This window comes from Manis pentadactyla, chromosome 5 (genome assembly GCF_030020395.1).
Source record: "Manis pentadactyla isolate mManPen7 chromosome 5, mManPen7.hap1, whole genome shotgun sequence".
In the NCBI taxonomy this organism is placed as follows: Eukaryota; Metazoa; Chordata; class Mammalia; order Pholidota; family Manidae; genus Manis; species Manis pentadactyla.
The window spans coordinates 145,820,902-145,839,428 of NC_080023.1; the positions used below are offsets into that span (position 1 = coordinate 145,820,902).

At 40.5% G+C, this 18,527-nt stretch overlaps 2 protein-coding genes across 6 annotated transcripts in view; one reads left to right on the forward strand and one right to left on the reverse strand.

Moving 5' to 3' along the window:
- Positions 1 to 3,700, reverse strand: part of MCM8 (minichromosome maintenance 8 homologous recombination repair factor) — a 62,904-nt gene extending 59,204 nt beyond the window's left edge. The window contains exons 1-3 of one of the 4 annotated variants that reach the window (XM_057502752.1): positions 3,418 to 3,700; positions 1,593 to 1,724; positions 1,227 to 1,310 (exon numbers count right to left, since the gene is read on the reverse strand). In XM_057502752.1, coding sequence (XP_057358735.1) covers positions 1,227 to 1,310; positions 1,593 to 1,719 — 211 coding nt within the window. In that variant the 5' untranslated portion in view covers positions 1,720 to 1,724; positions 3,418 to 3,700. Of the gene's footprint in view, positions 1 to 1,226; positions 1,311 to 1,571; positions 1,725 to 3,379 lie in introns of all 4 variants that reach the window. The other 3 variants (XM_057502749.1, XM_057502750.1, XM_057502751.1) reach the window with 3 other exon arrangements.
- Positions 3,701 to 3,806: 106 nt separating this feature from the next.
- Positions 3,807 to 15,268, forward strand: TRMT6 (tRNA methyltransferase 6 non-catalytic subunit). Of its 2 annotated transcripts, XM_036885107.2 has the most exons (11): positions 3,810 to 4,120; positions 6,808 to 6,935; positions 8,633 to 8,742; positions 9,288 to 9,379; positions 9,512 to 9,595; positions 9,856 to 9,980; positions 10,698 to 11,056; positions 11,442 to 11,527; positions 12,158 to 12,260; positions 12,367 to 12,453; positions 13,778 to 15,268. In XM_036885107.2, exons 1-11 carry the CDS (start codon positions 3,993 to 3,995, stop codon positions 13,967 to 13,969), a joined length of 1,494 nt encoding a protein of 497 aa, XP_036741002.2. In that variant the 5' UTR covers positions 3,810 to 3,992; the 3' UTR covers positions 13,970 to 15,268. The 2 variants fall into 2 exon arrangements, 1 of the variants encoding a protein (XP_036741002.2); XR_005024741.2 differs by lacking the exon at positions 13,778 to 15,268 and having other exon boundaries at positions 3,807 to 4,120; positions 11,442 to 11,634; positions 12,367 to 12,384.
- Positions 15,269 to 18,527: the final 3,259 nt, after the last annotated feature.

Genomic DNA, 18,527 nt, shown 5'->3' on the forward strand with positions numbered 1-18,527 from the left:
AGTTAATATATTCTAATGCAATAAAAAATGTATCACCTATTAAACATATCTGTCTACATAATAGAAAAATAAAACCATACTCTCAATACAGAAAACATTTGAAAAGGACTTTATTCATTCACAAAATGAATGCTGAGTGCCTGGTATGGGGCAAGATCCTTGCCTTTAAGCAGTATACAGCCTAGTGGGGGGTAAAAACAAAGATTACATATATACAACATGTGCAATTATATATATATATATATATATACACACACACATACATTATATATGTAATATATATATATATATACACACACATTTATATATATTACATATAACATGTATATTTATATATATAAAACTATCCCTCAAAAAGATAAAATATAGTTTAAGAAAACCAAAAGGCAATTCTCCAAACCTATATAGACAGATGTAAGATGCTAGCTGGTGTTCTTGATTATAAAAGAGAGAATTCTATACAAATTGGTTACTGTCTCTTGATTCTAAACTATCCTTCCATTTTCTGCTCTGTGGTGCTATGATCAAGATCTGCACAGTGCATTTCCCAGAATCTCTTTAGGTTCTGCCAATTGGAGACACTTGAGAGGCTGAAAGATAGTGGGAAAGGAGAAAGGAATTTATTGTTGTTTCTGTCTTTTCAGCATCTTTCCAGTTGCAAAATACAATCCATTTTCAGCCGCCAGGTCTGAACACCAACCCTGCTATCCTCATATCAGTTAGCAGTAGCAACGAGCTTCATTTGCCTCAGTGGTCTGAGCACAACTCTGAAGGGGGCTCTTCAGCAGTCTGAGCACAGCTTTGTAGGGGGTCCTTCAGAGTTTGAAACAATAGTTATGCTGTGGCCCTTCCTTGGAATTCTGAGGTTCTGGTAACCTCAGAACCTCTTATCTTCCGTTCCCTCAGCCATAGGATGTGTGCTGCTTCCTGAAGTTACTACTTGCCTCACCTCAATGTTCTCTTTGAGTCTTCCATCTGCATATCCAATTCCCCATGTTAAATACACTTTTTGAAAACCTTAGCAAGGTTTCTGTCCTCCTAACTGATACAAAACCTAAAAATAATGCCCTTGAAAGATAAATATGGTATAACTGTTTGAGTGAACTAAAATTAAACAAGGGGGTATATATATATACCAGTAAGCCAAATGAATTATAATAATATGAGATGTAGCATCCAAAGACAAGTCAAGAAAATATAATTTATAGTACTTTTTGCATTTTTACCTTCAGAGAAATAAAGCTTCCAGCCTTTATATGGTATGAGTTGATCTAATGTTGACTGCAGTAGCGAAGACTGTGGGCTTTGTTCTGGGCGGTGGGGGGAAGAATACTAGATTAGTAGAAACAACATTGTTTTGCAATTTGCTTCTCCTTCCAACAATGAGAACCTGACACGATATCAGAATATTTAAGTTACAGGTTTTGGTAAAAATGTTGGATATTAACATTCAAATACTACTCTAAGGGATAAAGTCAGACTGAAATTTGAAATAAACTCCTTTGTATTACAGGCATAAATAACTTCCTTCATGAAGAAAAAAAAATTGAACAATCGTGTACCTCCCCTACCAGAAGAATGTTTTCCCATACTTTTACTCAGGTCAGGTCTGTGTTCTCTTTCTCTCCATTTTCCTGAGAAGCTCCCACCACCTCTTCTTCTTTTCCAACTTTGAAATCTTCCTCGTCCAAATCCTCTCCCTCTATATTCTCCACTCATGTCTTCTAAAAGATAAAGATTAGAAAAGTCTTCATCACAACTTTAGGGGAAACAGTGTTCCTAAAAATATATTAACACAGTAAAGGAAAATCAATGTATTCCAGTTGGAAAGACCAGTAAACAGACTGCAACATTGTACACCACAGAACAAGCCTCCAACATTGCAGTTCTCTTTCTGAGATATACCATAGATATTTAACCAGGTATACTGGATGCTCATGGGATAAAAATAGGAAAAGGCACTCCATCTGTTTTTAAAGAGCTTCCACAATAGAAATTAAAATAAGACAGATAATTAGCCATGAGATAGCTTGTTTGTAGTGTTTGAGAGTTATTTTAGGGCAGCACTAGCTGAACATAATCCTGAACTGTGACATTAGGAATACATCACCATAGCTCCTTATATACCAGCTATCCTGCAGTGTCATAGCTACAGAGACACATGGCTATTTTCACACAAGCATCTGAGGCACAGCCTTCTGCGGAAGCACAGGAGTCGGACAGGGTACATACGTTTCAGTCTTTCTTTTTTCATAGGGGCCAAAATGGGAAAGAAGTTAATTTCCAGAAGATTTACAAATGCCTTAAAAAGACAATGGAAGAAAGATCATTTCTAAGCCAATACTGATCAGACAGGTTACTTGCAGTTTCTCGATAAATCGTTGAAATGCAGTTAAGACTTTCTTACAAGCATATTCTTATTTGTTAATGCAATTTTGGGAGGCTAATTATCCCTCCACATTTTTTTTTTTGTTGTGTGTGTGTCTCTTAACCTTGGCTTTATTGCTATTTGGGGCAAGAATATTCCTTGTTTGGAGAATGCACTGCCCTGTGCATGGTAGCACATTTGCAACATCCCTGGTATCTCTAACCATGGGTGCAGTGACCTCACCACCACTGCCCCGCTGTAATAAAACACATTTTTTTTTGTACATAGCGAAATACTCATTTTTATTAAACTCTAATCCATAAAGATAGTTCCTGGCTGAGTATCAAATTATCCAAAATATAAGTGACCTTTAAAAATGGGTTTTAAAACAACATATAGGTGGAGCACAGGGCAGTTTCAGGGCACTGAGACTATTCTGTATGAAACAGTAATGGTGGATATGTGACATTACAAATTTGTCAAAATCCATGGAACTGTACTACAGAAAGAATGAACGCTAATTGTAAACTCTGGACTTTAGCTAACAATAATGTATCAATATTGGCCCACCAATTGCAACAACTGTACCACACTAATGCAGGATATTAATAGGGGAACTGGGGGTGGGGGGAGGGAAGAGGAGATACATGAGAACTCTCTATACTTTGTGCAATTCTTCTGTAAACCTAAAACTATTCTAAAATTAAAGTCTATTTTTAAAAATAGTTCATATCCTAAGTATAAGAATAAGACTATAACCGTACACGGTAGGGCAATTCGTTACGAGATCATATCCGAATCTTTGTTTAAAGGAATTTAACGTGTAGAACGTTCCTTCGACAACCCTGTGTGTCATAACTTTTACAAACGAGATAATTTGGTGAGAACAACTAGCAAAACTTCCAACACAAATGCAAGAGGTAGGACTTGAGAACGAGTAAGGAGCCACCCGTGGCCCGCTGTGCTTTTAATACCGTACTTCATTTACGTTTCCTCAGGCTAAGCTCTTACTTGCAAAAGACAGAGGTCCCAAAGCTCCCCTACTTCACCGCCAAGCAGGCTCCTGGGTAGCAGATCTACCCCGCGTGGCTCCCTTCCTCCCGGGGGAAGCACGGCGGGGCAGGGAGGAGACTCCGAGGCCCGAACTCCTCAGGTAACCCCTGCCCAAGTCCCGACGTTCCCTTCGGCTGCAGCTCTCCCGACGTCCCCCCGACAGACCTCGCCTCACCCGTCAGTGCAGTACGGGAACCTCAGTCTCTCCACCGACACCTAAAAAACCAGGGGAAAGGCGAGTTCCAACGCCTCAGTCAGGACGCTAGTCTTCTTCCAAGTTCTTTTTTGGCGCTTCTGTGACACAACTTCCGTCCGAGGATCGGGAGAGGCGGGACGGAGAGCAGCCAATCAAGGAGTTCGTCCAGGCGGAAGCCGCGTGACGCCCGGAAGCTGTGCACAGGCCACGGCTAGAAAGCGGAAGCCGTGCGCAGCACGTGGGGGCGCCGCTTGTCGGAGGTTTCGGCGTCCTCTCTGCTAGTGGGACGAGAGGCTGGCCTCGGCGATAGCTGAGGAGGGGCGGGGATCGGGGCCCCGGAGGGACGCTGCAAAGCAGGGAGACCAGCTGAGCGTCATGGAGGGCTCAGGGGAGCAGCCAGGCCCACAGCCACCGCGCCCCGGGGACCACTGCATCCGCGACGGCGACTTCGTGGTGTTGAAACGGGAAGATGTGTTCAAAGCCGTGCAAGTCCAAAGGAGAAAGTAAGTCAAGTTGTCGGCCTTTGAAATTCCCCGTCCCCATCTTGTAGATAACTCCTTCCTACACATCTTCCCATACAGCCCCCTACCAGGTCCCATTCTTGGCTCTCAAGAACCCCAGCCTCCTCGCTTGTTATCTCCACCCGGTCTGCCCTTTGAGGCCTTTTCCTCCAAGATCCCATCCTGGGCACTTGGGGTCTCCCCTACCCCTGCTGTCTCCCAGAACACCCCCCTTCCAAGGTCTCGTACCTGGCCTTTTCAACATGCCTTTCAGTCTTTCCGCAGAGTCCCTTTCCCATTCTTGGCCCAGTGGCCGCCCCCGCTCCCCACACCACCACCCCTTGTCCTGAGATTCTGCCCCTAGGTTCCTGGGATCTTCAGTCCTGTTTTCTCACAGAACGCACTCTTCACCCTCTGATCTTATCCTTGCCTCTCAGAGCTTCCCCCAACCTCCCCCACCTTTTCTGTATAAATCCTTCTTCCTCATTAATCCCTCACTCAGCCAGGCTCAATCCCACAGGTATGAAATCTGTCTGGCCTTCTGGCTCCTCTCTCTCTCTCTCTCTCTCTCTCTCTCTCTCTCTCTCTGCCCACTGGGAATACTCGTCTATGCGGAATAACGTTAGGAAACAACTTCCCATGGAATGTGGAATGATTCTAGGGGGTCCCCTTATTTAATACCAAGGGATGTGAGGTCTGAGGAAGTTAAATTGCCCAAAAGCAGTTTGCTCAAGGACTCAAAACTTGAAATTAGGTTGGTAGGTTGAACCCGCTGATTCGTTACCACTGTTTTAGTGTTCTGTTTTAGCGAGAGAAGTGGGAATTTTGATAACTTTTTGGCTGGGGTGGGATGATGGTGGTGGTAGTGAGGTTGTTAAATCCCAGTAGCTTATTAAAGGTGAAAATGTGTTAGGATGTTTCAGCTAATCATTTGAAAAATGCAACCAAGCTTTCTTTTTGAGTTGGGTTATTATAGTACTTTTGTCAAAGAAGTTAAGTTGAATGCAGTATCAGGAGAACAGATTTCTACAGACCATAAGGCTACGTATTGTGAGACCTGGAATTTCTGAGAAGTGCTCACTTTCAATGAATTATTTTACTCCTGTGTGAGTCAAACTGTGTGAGTCAAACTGTTGACTGACGTTTAAAGCGGAACAGGTGTCAGAAAACAGTCAAGTAACAGTCCCCCAAGCACCAAGCTGGTGACAACCAAGCTTTTTGGCAGAAGCACCAATTCAGTAAAGGAAACAAAAAAATACAAGGGGAAGGAATTTCTTTTAGTCCAGAAATGTAATATCTGCACCAACTTTTATGCATTTAAAATTTTTCCATTAATGAAGTATTTTATCTTGGTGGTTGAAATTAGAAATTTTGTGATTCTCATCACTGTTATACTTTGTATTCTTGAAACCAGTACTTCTTTTCTTTTCAGAATTCCTGATTAGAAATGTGAGTGTGTGTCTGCTTTAAGCAGATTATTTTTGGGAAGTGCCAATGCTAATTATTTAAGCTTTTTAACTGAAAGATAACAGTGCATCAGAGTCCTCAGCTGCCAGAGGGGTAAACCCAACCCAGCTCAAACCCAGTGTTTTAGTAGCCCTGGGGTGCTGGCAAAGGAGCCTGGGTGATGCGGTCTGTGCCTCCTGTCATGGTCAGCCTCCTGGGTTAGAGAAAAAGGAAGAGAAGGTGTGGGACGGGGTCACATACAGAATGAACCAGTACATGCCTTCCAGGATGCAGAGTTCTCTGGAAGTGGGCCATGTTCTGACGCCAGGCAGGGCTTCCTGAGATCCATTGGTCTTTGTGGGGACAGACTGTGGTATAATGGAAAGAACCAGGCTTTGGGGTCAGACAGACCTGCTTTTGAATCTCAGCTCCCACTTTATAATTACATATCTTAGACAAGGTTCTTTTCCCTAAGCTTCAGATTGCTCATCCAGAAGGAGCTGTGTGCCAGTGTTACTGTGAAAATTAAATTAAAAAGTATGAAACACCTACCACACTGCCTAACCCTTGGTCAATGCTCAGTGGATGTTTTTTTTCTTTTGAATGGAAGGTTTTTGTTTTTGTGGGACTTTTGTAAATTGTGATGAGATGAAAATCTGGGTAATGGGAAAAGCTAAAGTTGCATGGTCCTCAGTACAACACTGCTAGTGTTAGGCACATTTCCAAGTGTGTAGATTGTCGGTATGTTTATTTGTAAATATAATTTGCTTTTACTAGATGATGTTCAAGGAAAATGACCAGTTAGACCCGGGAATTTTGTTAAATCTGTCATCTCAACAGGTGTTCAATGTTGAGATTTTCTTGTATGAACTGCAACGGGTTTCACAGTGTATGTCCAGTGGGGCGGCGATCTCAGTGACCCCTTATTGCTTTTCATGATATTTGCAAAGGCTGTGAGTTTGGACATCCAGTCAGTGGAAATTGGAGTCAGACCAGTACCTCAGAAGAGGAATGTCTTCTGTCCTTGTGTCTTGTTTCAAATGCAACTTTTTTGTGGCTTCTTTATTAATTTTATATCTCTGTCCCAGCCCTATTCACTCCAGTTCATTTGTCAGTTCGTGTTCAGATATAATGCTGCTATTCATCCTTTGTGGAGACAAATTGAAAATAAACTAGATTCAACATATCTTTTTGATACTGAATGCAAATGAGATTTAGCTAATTGATTGCATTTTCTTCCGCAGAAAAGTAACTTTTGAAAAACAGTGGTTCTATCTGGATAACGTCATTGGCCATAGTTATGGAACCACATTTGAAGTGACCAGTGGAGGAAGTCTTCAGCCCAAGAAGAGGAAGGAGGAGCCTACTTCAGGTGCACTACTTTGGGTGTATGAAATAGATGCTCTTGAGCCAGTTAGTCAGAAACCTGTCTACGCCCATAATTCTAAAGTGCTAGCCCAGGCACCTTTTCTTTTCCCAGAGAAATCTAAACTCATAATCTAGGAACTGTAGCTTGGTAGAATGAACCAAGGCCTGTTTCTGGCTTTCTGAAACCTGGATTCTCACTCCAGCCCATTATTAACTGGCTCTCTGACCTTGGGCCAGGCATTTAATCCCAGGAGTCCTTGCTGCTTCAGTGCAAGAACAAGTGCAGAGCCCTTTCTGTACCCAGTTAAGTCACAGCTGAAAAGCGATTGGCTATAAGGTAGAGGTTAAGAGGTCTGGCTTTGAATTTAACTGACTACGTTTAAGTTCTGGCTTCATCACTTGACTTATAATGGTGGGCAGGTTATTTGTTTTCTAAGTCTAACATGGAGCCATAAATATACTGAATGCCTGCGCTGTAGTCAGTGTTCAATTGTACCATGTAGGAAGCAGCTACTAGGGTGCCTTGCCAGTAGGAGAAGTCCCATAAGTTTAGCTACTATTATTAATTAGAATTAAATGCTTAGATATTTGTTAATATAAATATACTTAAAATATTTCATTAATAAAGTAAAAATGCTTAAATAATTATTAAAATTAAGTAATTAAAATACTATCAATGTTGTGGTTCAAGCCAGTTAATCAAATACTTTTAAATTAACACCCATATTTATAGTAAACACCAAATATGTTCCAGGCATAATCAGGCATTGTGATGATAGCACTTCATGAGATACACCATCTCATAAAATTTCCTCAGCAGTGGGAATACCAAATAGAAAAGCAGCAACATAATTTCAGATGGTGATGTGTGCTGTGAAGATGGTAAGGCAGGGAGGTGTACTGGAGGCTGATTGGATGAGGTGAGACTTGGCTGAGATAATGATCAACCCTTAGTGATGGAAAGGATCCAGCAACTCAGATGTGTCAGGAGAGCATTCCAGGCAAAGGAAACAGCAAGTGCCAAAGCCTTCAATGAGACTGTGCTTAGTGTGTTTAAGGAACAGGAAGAAGGGCAATGTGGCTGATGTGCAGGGGTCAGAAGAGGGCAGAAAACAGAGGAGGTAGGTGGAGCAGAGAGGGTGAAATACATGAAGGGGAAAAAGAGGCACAAAATTCCAATTATAGTGCAAATTAGTCGTAGGGATGAAAGTCCAGCATACGGAATATGGTCGGTAATATTGTAATATCTTTGTATTTGACAGATGGTAACTGCATTTACAGGGATGAGCATTAATAAGTAGATAGCTATCAAATCACTATGTCATACATCTGAAACCAATATAATATTGTATATCAGCTATACTTCAATTGCTAAAAAAGGTGGGACAGAAAAAGTAAGCAGGGGTCAGATCATGTACAACCTCGCAGGTTATTTTGGGAATGTATTCCAGTTGCTGTCGGAAGCCACTGTGGTTTTGTGTGTCAGAATAGATGAGCCAACTTGCATGTAAAAAGAACTGTGGACTGTAAGGGGGCAAGAGTGGGAGCAGGAAAATGAGTTAGAGACTTGGAATAGTCTTGGCAGGAAGAGGTAGTGGCAGGACTGGGGATGGCAGTCGAACTGGAAGGCCAAATGTGAGTGGCTGATGGGCTGTCTATGGATTCAGATCATCAATGTCATAAAGCAATTTCCTTCCTTAGAGACCAAGGAAGCAGGCACTGATAATCGAAATATAATTGATGACGGGAAATCTCAGAAACTTACTCAAGATGACATAAAAGCTTTAAAGGACAAGGGCATTAAAGGAGAGGTAATATTCAAAGGATGTTGTGTTTTGTTTTTGTTTGTTATTTAGGAAATTGCTTCATCTTGAAAACAGATTTTACCCAAGGTAAAATGTAAAAATACTGTGTACTTCTCTTATAAATAATTTGAAGTGTATGTGCAATTGAGTATATCAAATATTTTGTTTCTTATATACAGAAATATAAGTCAATGACATTAATATTATTAGCAAAAGAGAATTTAATAACTTAGTGCATATCAGAGCTTAACTTTGTTCATTTTCAGTAATGTTTTCAGCCAGCACCAGGAATGACAGTTTCCTTGGCCTCTCTTCTCCCTTTGTTGTGTATCTCTTTTCTTTAACTTTGGATCAAATGAAGTTATGAAGTCCCTTGTATTTTAACACAAATCCTAGATAGAATTTTAAAAAATGCAAAATTCATCCATTTGGACTTCTGTGGAAAAGGGACTGGAGAATCAGACCTATGGATACATTCTGGGGTAAGAAACCTTTGAAGTTATCTTTTCTGTGAAAATGAAGTTTCAGGAAATCTGCTCCTTTTCTTATAGGAAATAGTTCAGCAGTTAATTGAAAATAGTACAACGTTCCGAGACAAGACAGAATTTGCTCAAGATAAATACATAAAAAAGAAGAAAAAGAAGTAAGTAGTTTTTGTTTGAAAAGGATAAAAATATTAAATCTTTTATAGATTTGTAAGATGTGTACATTATTAAAAATGAACAATTTGTAATCAATTTTTGAAAGCTGATGTTCTTATTTCTTCTTCCCCCAGATATGAAGCCATCATTACTGTTGTGAAGCCATCCACCCGCATTCTTTCAATTATGTATTATGCCAGAGAACCTGGAAAAATTAAGTACGCTTTGTTTCCTTTCAAACGTGTAATTGGGGGAAAATATATCTTTAAGAAATATGATTTTAAGTAAAATGAAAACACTTGCTCACCTGCATAAAGTGTCCTCCTACCTCATAAATTGTAAGTCCTTTTTACTGTTGTTTCCAAAACAATCAATAATCTTACCGACATAATTTTTATGAAACAAATGAAACTTGAAAAATGATTAATAAGAAAGCTTTGCTTAGCTAAAAATAAATGAATTATTCTTTTCCCCTCAGCCACATGAGATATGATACACTAGCCCAGATGTTGACATTGGGAAATATCCGTGCTGGCAATAAAATGATTGTAATGGAAACATGTACAGGCTTGGTGCTGGGTGCAATGATGGAACGAATGGGAGGTAAGATTTAACATTTTCAAGTCCATTAAACACCCACCGTGATATGAGTAGAAGGGTCTAAAAAATTCAAGCTCATGGAAAATGAGGTTAAGTTACTGTGAGGTTAATGAAGTGACTTGATAGGCCCATGTAGCTTAATTCCCCGGGACCTTCCTGCACTGTCCAGTTCCCAGCCTGCCAGTGGCCCAGGTAGCAGTGGCCCTTTCTTCCTTTCCAGCTTCAGTACCAGTGAGGATGGCTCTGACGCTCATGGCTGGCTTGGAACTTGGGGACAGTGATTTCAGTAAACTTGGATAGCAGGTGCTCATTTTACGGGCTGCATTAAGGGGATTGGATATGAAGAATGCAGCACCACCTGACTGTCCTGCCTTTTCTCTGACCCCATAGGAGATAAGAACTTTTAACTGACCTGTTTGAGGTTGGGGCTAAGGGGAAGCTAAGAGCCAGTCACCAACATGTGACATCCAAATTTGCATGATCATAGGGTTTTACAGTAGTGTTCGGTGGGAGTAATCCTTTTTAAGACTTCCTGTTTACTTATTTTGAAATTATATTGCCCTAATTGGGAATATTCATAGACTCCAGAGGAGCTGCATCATCCTTCAGCTTCTGAGCAGACTAGAGAGACCATCACTCTTTTCACTGTAGAGGACCCTAAGGGTTTCCATAGTCTAGAGTCGCCCATTGAGTGGATATGTATTTCTTTTGTCTGTTCAGGTTTTGGCTCCATTATTCAGCTGTACCCTGGAGCTGGACCTGTTCGGGCAGCAACAGCATGTTTTGGATTTCCTAAATCTTTCCTCAGTGGTCTTTATGAATTCCCCCTCAACAAAGTGGACAGTCTCCTAAATGGCACGTTTTGTGCTGAGATGTTATCTTCAGAGCCAAAAGACAGTGCATCAGCTGAAGACTGTAATGGCGCACTGGAGGAGAAACCGACTTCGGAACAAGAGAACGAAGACAGCATGGCAGAGGCGCCAGAGAGCAATCACCCAGAGGAACAAGAAACAATGGAAATTGTCTCGCAAGACCTGGAATATAAGGAGCCTAAAGAGAGAGAAAGCAAAAAGGATTATGTAAGAATGCTAAGAGTCCCCACTACCCTCATAATATTCCCCTCAGGGCTCCAGTTAATTTCATTTAAGCACTGGGTTTTGGTTTGGCTTTGGATCAGCAGCTTCCAAAATAATAAATATCAAAACAGATGGAGAGTGTGTGTACATGTGTGTGATCTAAGCTTTGGGTGGAGTTTTAGGACATAGAACTATTGTATAGGTACCTTGATAATTGTCTTATAACATACAGGCTTGCTTCCTTCTGTGTTTTCAGCTTCTTTGTAAGTGACCTTCTTCTGTTCCTTAATCTAGATTGGTAAATACTGCTGAAATGTTTTGACAGATGAAGGTTTCCATGAACCTGACTGACCTCAGTATACATTGGTTTCTTATTTTTCTTTTTAAGATTCAGGAAAAGCAGAGGAGACAAGAAGAACAGAGGAAAAGACATTTAGAGGCTGCTGCTCTGCTGAGTGAAAGAAATGCAGATGGGTACGTTGATGAAAAATGCCAGAAACGGCTTGGTGCTCATGGGCTCTGCTTCAAACATATCAGCATTTGTGTCTGCTTGTCTGCTTTGATTATAAGTAGAAACAGAGGTGATGACTCTGGGGTTTTTTTTTTTTTGTAATTTTTAAAGAAAGGAGGCTACATCTGGTGAAGGTGGGAAATTGTGCTGGTTTCAGAGTTCTAGAAGAAACTTGAAATTTCTCAAATGATGGTGCATCAAGTGGAGCTGCGTTGTCCTACTACATGCTGGTTGTGGGGCATTCAAATTGATGCAATACTGGCTAATGGCAAGGCTAAGGAAAACTTGACAGGAGAGAGAGATTCAGATACATGCAAAGCAGTACTGCAATGTTGGGTTTATTTCCAGATGATCAAGAATATCATTAAATACTACTTAGAGTTGCTAAGCATCCTAAGAGCTTTTAATCCAGTTTGTGTTTCCTGGAAAGTAATAGCTCATGATTTTATTGTTTGGATTTTCAAGAATGTTATATTTAAAGGTCTTCCTTGTGTGAGTTATGCAAATAGATACATGATCATTTTAAATGCATTTTGAAACCTGCTCTGCTTTGGGTATGAAGAGAAATAATTTGTCTAACATTTTCCTTGCAGTTTAATTGTAGCTAGTCGTTTCCATCCTACTCCATTGCTACTGTCTTTGCTGGACTTCGTGGCCCCTTCAAGGCCATTTGTGGTCTACTGTCAGTATAAAGAGGTAATAATATTGAAACAGAGTGGATGGGAATTCTTACATCTGAATGTTGATTCTCAAATTGCAGCCAATGAGGTCATTCTTAATAGAACTCTGTTTATGCCTTTAGCCTCTGTTGGAATGCTACACAAAACTTCGGGAAAGAGGAGGGGTCATCAACCTCAGGCTGTCTGAAACCTGGCTGAGAAATTACCAGGTACGTGTTCTTACAGTCAGTCCTAAGGAGCTGCCCTCCTGAGTTTCTGGTTCTTTGCAATTGTGTCAAAAACTGTTAAATAGATATATCCCTGTTGCTATCTGCAGAGATGAAAGAGTCTCATGCCTGTATCTCAGAAAATGCCCTGACCTTTCCTGACCCTCTTTATGTTAGGGTCCATTACTCTGTTATTCCACTCCAGAGAAACTTGAAATACAAAAAGCTATGGTTCCTGTTTCCCCAGGGCCTTGAGATCACAATAACCAATAGTAGCACAGTCTCTAGGTTCACAAGAAGCTGATCCTATCCTCTCTGCTGGGATGTCTCCGCAGCAAGTTCTCAGGATTTACTGGTAGGACTGTCTTCCAGTTAGGTCTTCTGAAGGCAAATAAAAGATTAGAAGTGTAAGAGATTTATCTGGAGAAAGCCCCTGGAAGATAAGGGGAGAGGGAGCAGGATTAGACAGGGAGCCATCAGGCCATGTTGCAGATCCAATGCGTGTGAAAGGAGGGGGAGGAAGAGCCTGTGGTGCTGCTCCGAGAAAGCCTCAGCATGATGGGGACCCCCAGAGCAAAGCTTGCCCATTAAAGAAGCCCTCTTGGCAAAACAGCCCAGTCTGGTGCTCTTGCTCAGTTACCAACTTGAAGCAGCCCGTAGCCCCCTGGGTGTGAATGCCTGAGCAGATCCCAAAGGTGCAGCAGCTCAAGGCTTTCTACTGCCTGAACTCACAACCAGTTCCGTCTTGATGAGAGGTCTGAGGGAGCACCTCCGTGGCCACCACAGGCCCTGCCCTGCTGCTTGGACATCATACATTATCCAGGGCACTCTACAACCCTGGGGAACGCTGCCCTTAGTGATGGTCGTCAGGCTGAGCTATGGTCACTGTAGAGAAGTCTTGTCAGAGTTAACAGGGTATTGGGGAAGAGAGGCTCTAGCTCTAAGCCCTGTAGCTGTTTCTCTGTTGATTCAAAGTCCACTGTTGGCCATGAAACGTCTGGAGCCCAGAGTTTTTCTTGACCAGTTGGCTTAGACCAGTTCTCATTGCATTAGTGTCACTCCTTGTCAAATGTATTTACCACCAGAAACTTGCTTCAGGTTTAACAGAAACAGGTTCAGTTTTATTTTTCAAAAGAAAATCACTTAAGTCAATTTCTACACTTGCATCTGCACTGCCATGTGAAGGGAGATGCATTTTAGGAATTGGTCTGATTAAATCATCGAGAGAGTCTGTGTCATTAAAATGCTGGTTTCTGGCATGTGTATTGTTAGCATGTGCTTTATCTGCTCAGGCAAACATGCATGTCTGTCTTTCTGACTTGATTAGGTTTTGCCAGATCGAAGTCATCCCAAACTACTGATGAGTGGAGGTGGGGGATATCTTCTCTCAGGCTTCACTGTTGCCACTGACAACTTTAAAGCAGACTCCAGTCTTAAATCCAACATGAGCACTTTAGAAGTACACAAGACTGAAGAGCCAGCAGCTAAAAAACGGAAATGCCCAGGGTCTGACTCTTAACCTTTCGAAAATTGCTTTAAGTTTTGTTCTCAGGCATTTTACAGTTAGTAATTAAACTTGAAATTCCATTACTAATTGTTTTTTCATATCCTAAGAATAAGAACGTGTCTATACATCTGGTCCTGGAAAGGATGAGTAAGCCTTTTGTCCACTACTGACACAGATGGCCTGTCAAAACCTTGAACCAAAATACCCAAGCCTGGGTTATGCAGTGGACTGGTATATGGCTAATTCTGTTTATTTCACAAAAATCCTGTAAGTACTTTTGGTACTCTGTGCAAATATCTTGAGAATTTAAGAATATATTTATACAGAACTTGGTTTATATGTTAAGCTAAGCAAAATAACAGCATAGCTAAACCTTGGGTACTGAAAGGAAGGAATCTGGGGAAGAAATTTCTGCTGTTCATTCTGCTCTCTTCAGCCTAAGCAGTATGGATGTGTGAGTGTATGAGATTTACAGTACCAAAAATGTCTACCCTGTTCCCTCAGACAGTGGAATAAACTTTTCAAAAATGCTAGATTTTATTATTTTAATAGTTGATGACCTAGGAAAGTTAATGACTATTTATTTTACTGCCTTTTTTGCTGATAGAAAGGTGTAGTAGAGTACTTTTTTGCATTAATTTGCCAATTCTTTCATTCTTTGTTCCAAATAAAGTGACTGGAGTTTTTGTGTACTATTCAATTAAAGGAAAGAGGAAGGGTTTTTTCCTTACCCAGAGACTTTTGGGTGGGCACACACATTTATGTATGTATATGTAAATGTATATGGGTGTTGGTACATACTTATATGTATACACACACATACACATGGGACAGAATGCACTGTGTATCTGAACTATGACAAAGTTTAGTGCAGGGCTTAGACCAGTTCTCATTGCATTAGTGTCACTCCTTGTCAAATGTATTTTAAAGTGCCTTTTTTGGTGATGATTAATGCTGGTTTGTTGAGCTCTGGCATGATTAGGTGGTTAACTTTTCTAAGCTCTGGAAAAATATGATCAAATTATTGGGACATCTGCTGCAGCCAAGAAAAGTGTTTAGAGTAAGCCAAGGCTCTTACTCATTTGAGAGTATGAGTCTTGCTCACAAAACATGCTCACCATGTGTATTGTTCACATTATTATAGAATAGATGCACATCATCCAGTGAGGAGCATCTAAGAAAAATAAAACTTTTTTACTTGATAGCATGTACTATTCTGATAATGGCCAGTGTGATTACCAACAAGTACAGTTTGATTCCTTTTTCTTAAAACAATTGCTTTTAAAGAATAAAAGTGTTTCCTACTACAATCTGTCTGACTTAACATTAATAATACTGTTAGTGACACCATGTTGCTTGTAACACATGGTCTGTGTTAGAAAGCATGCCCAGACTTGTGCCTCACTGAACATGTTCTTGCAAAGTGCTGCCTATATACAGCCAGTCAAGTTTGGACAAGGACATAATATGTGCACAGCTGGATTCCGTGGTGGCTGGTTTCCAACTGGTCACTGTTGGTAAGACCATTTACTTGGGACTCAGCCACTTTCCATGTCCTACCCCAGTCCGTTCAGTCTGGGGGTCTACTGCAAGGCCCTGTGTGTGTGCCCATGTAGCTGCCCTGGAGTTTATGTGTGGACTCATTTCACACACCAGCAGCTGTGTTAACCTTAAGCTGTGTCTTAACCTTAAGCTGTGTTACTTTTTTGTCATTCCTATAATTTACTTCATTTTTGAGGACTGCTGATTTAATTCAGTGGCTTGAAATTTAGTGTGACCATAATCCCCCAGAGGGCTTATTAAACACAGATCATTGGGGCCCCCATCCCAACGTTTCTGATCCAATAGGTCTAGGGTGGTACAGAAAAACTGAGTTTCTAATAAATTCCCAGGTGATCCTGGTGCTGATAGCCCAGGAAACACAAGAAACACACCTGAGTGGACATCAACATAGTGAGCTAAATAAACGATGTTTTCACCTTGTTTTTAAAGTGGACATCTACCTTTAGAACAGATGAGTGGATAATTCTATGACTTCTGGACATCCAGCCACCAAGAGAGTCATATGAAATAGCACTTTAATGAGTGGTAATTAAAAGTTAAAGACAAATCATTTTGTAATGTCCATCTTGTTTCTCCATTGGATTAGGGTACTTGGAAGTATACAGTGGTGCCAATTAGAGGATTTTTTAGCTTATTATCAGTGTCATACTAAAATTGTATGATGCAAGTTTTTTTCTAGCTTTATTGAATTATTGACATAACATTGTTAAAGGCATACAATGTGTTGATAACATTTATATGTTGCAAAATTATTACCACCATAGCATTAGTTAACAACTCTATCCCATGTAATTACCATTTCTTAGAGTAAAAACATTTAATATCTACTCTCTTAGCAACTCTCAAGTATATAATTTTGTTAACTATAGTCACCATGCTGTATATCAGATCCCCAGAACATAATCATCTTATAACTGGAAGTTTGTACCCTTTGAGCATTATCTCATTGGCCTCACCCCAACCCCAATCCCAACCCCTGGCAATCAGCATTGCACTCTGTTTCTGTGAGTTTGGTTTTATTCGATTCCACATGTAAGTGAGAACATACATTATTTTTCTTTCTCTGTCTGACTTCACTTAACATAATTGCCTCAAGGTTTATCCATGTTGTCACTAATGACAGGATTTCCTTTCTCATGGCTGAATAATCCACTGTTATGTATATATATCATTCTTTATCTGTTCATCTATTGACAGACACAGGCTGTTTCCATATCTTGGCTATTGTGGACATGGAAGTGCAGATTATCTCTTTGTCTCATTGAGATACTAATTTCATCTCTTCAGTTATATCTACGTATAAAAAGTATACATTTTTACACTTGCCCTACATTTTGTGTTCGTGGTGTCATAGTCTACACCTTTTTTCACTGTGTAGCCATTAACAACTTATAATTACTAGTGCTTTTTTCTTTTAACCTTTATATTAGAATTATAAGTGATTTACCCACCACCATTAAAATATTAGAGAATTCTGAGTTTATGTACGTCGGTGAGTTTTATACTTCCGAATCTTTTCATGTTATTAGCTGATCAGTAGCTTTCATTTTGGCTTGAAGAACTCCCTTTAGCATTTCTTCTAAAGCCAGTCTTATGGTGATTAACTCTGTTCAACTTTTGTCTGGAAATTCTCCTTCACTTCTGAAAGCCAGCTTCTGGCAGAGTTCAGTAGAGTATTCTTGCTTAGCTGTTTTTTCTTTCAGTACTTTGAACATCTCAACCTATTTCCTTCTGGCCTGTAGTTTCTGCTGAAAAATTCACAGGTAGTCTTATGGGGTTCCCTCACACCTAACAAGTTGCTTTTCTCTTGCTGCTCTTAAGAGTTTCTCCTTGTCCTTTCCACAATTCAGTTATAATGTATATTGGTTTTTTTGGATCTGTTTCTGTCTGAGCTCAGTTTCTCCCTGGAAGGGGCTTAACTACATACTTTTCCACCTGCTGCCTAAGAATCTGACTTCTAATCATCCTGCTTCTCCCTACTGACAGCAATTCTCCCCTTTGGGATAAAGACCAGACACACCCGATGTCTGTTTCTTTCTTGAGGTGAGGGAAGTTTTCAGCCATTCTTTCTTTGAATAAGCTTTCTTTCCCTTTCTCTCTTCTTTTTCTGGGACCCCCTGTAATGCATATATTGGTCCACTTGGTGGTGTCTCATAAGTCCATTCAACTATTTTCTCTATTTTTCACTCTTTTTTTTCCTTTGCTCTTCTGAGTGGATGAATCTCACTGCCTAGTCTTTGAGTTCATGGATCCTTCCTTCTGTTTGATTTAGTTTGCTGTTGAACCCCTCTGATGGGGGTTGTGTTCATTCTCCTTGGTTCTTGTCTCCACTGCAAGAATTGAAAGACAGAGACAAAACAGCAAAGCAGAAGGAAAGTTTTATTTGAATACACTCCAAGAGAGGAGTGGGCCAGAGTCAGGGTAGACAAAGGCCTTGATCTGTTAGGTGGGCGGCTTATATGTTACATTCTGGTTAGAAAGCACTTTTTTGACAGACACGGTGGAGTTATTTGATTTACAGATCTTTTTAGTCATCCCTCTCAGCATGTCCTTTCCCCAGCTGAGGTGTGATGTGGGCAGTTCTTAGTTCTTTCCGTTGGGATCTGGTTCGGGAGGAAGTTATCTGCCTACGAAGCCTTTGTTCTCTTCACATGGGACCCCCACCTGGGCAGAGTTTGGGTGGCTTTTTCTTTGAGCCTTATCTTTCCCTTTTCCAGCTGTTCTTGTCTGTCTTTCTACCTAACATTCCTAACACCTCTATTGAGTTTTTCAGCACAGTAATTGTATTATTTAGCTCTGTGATTTCTGTTTGGTACTTATTTACAATTTTCTGTCTGTTGAAATTCTTTGTTCCTGAGTTACTTTCTTGACCTTGGTGAGCATCTTTATGACTGTTGTTTTGAACTCTCAGATAAATTACTTATCTCTCTCTTGTTAAGGTCTGTTTCTGGAGATTTTCCTAATGCTTGGAACATATTCCTCTGTTTCTTCATTTTCCTTCACTCTC

What these genes read in the sequence shown, in the direction of transcription:
- TRMT6 (XM_036885107.2), top strand. Translation starts at nt 3,993, where the DNA reads ATGGAGGGCTCAGGGGAGCAGCCAGGCCCACAGCCACCGCGCCCCGGG. An exon ending in TCTACTGTCAGTATAAAGAG is followed by an intron (nt 12,261 to 12,366) that starts GTAATAATATTG and finishes TTATGCCTTTAG; the next exon opens with CCTCTGTTGGAATGCTACAC. An exon ending in CCTGGCTGAGAAATTACCAG is followed by an intron (nt 12,454 to 13,777) that starts GTACGTGTTCTT and finishes TGACTTGATTAG; the next exon opens with GTTTTGCCAGATCGAAGTCA.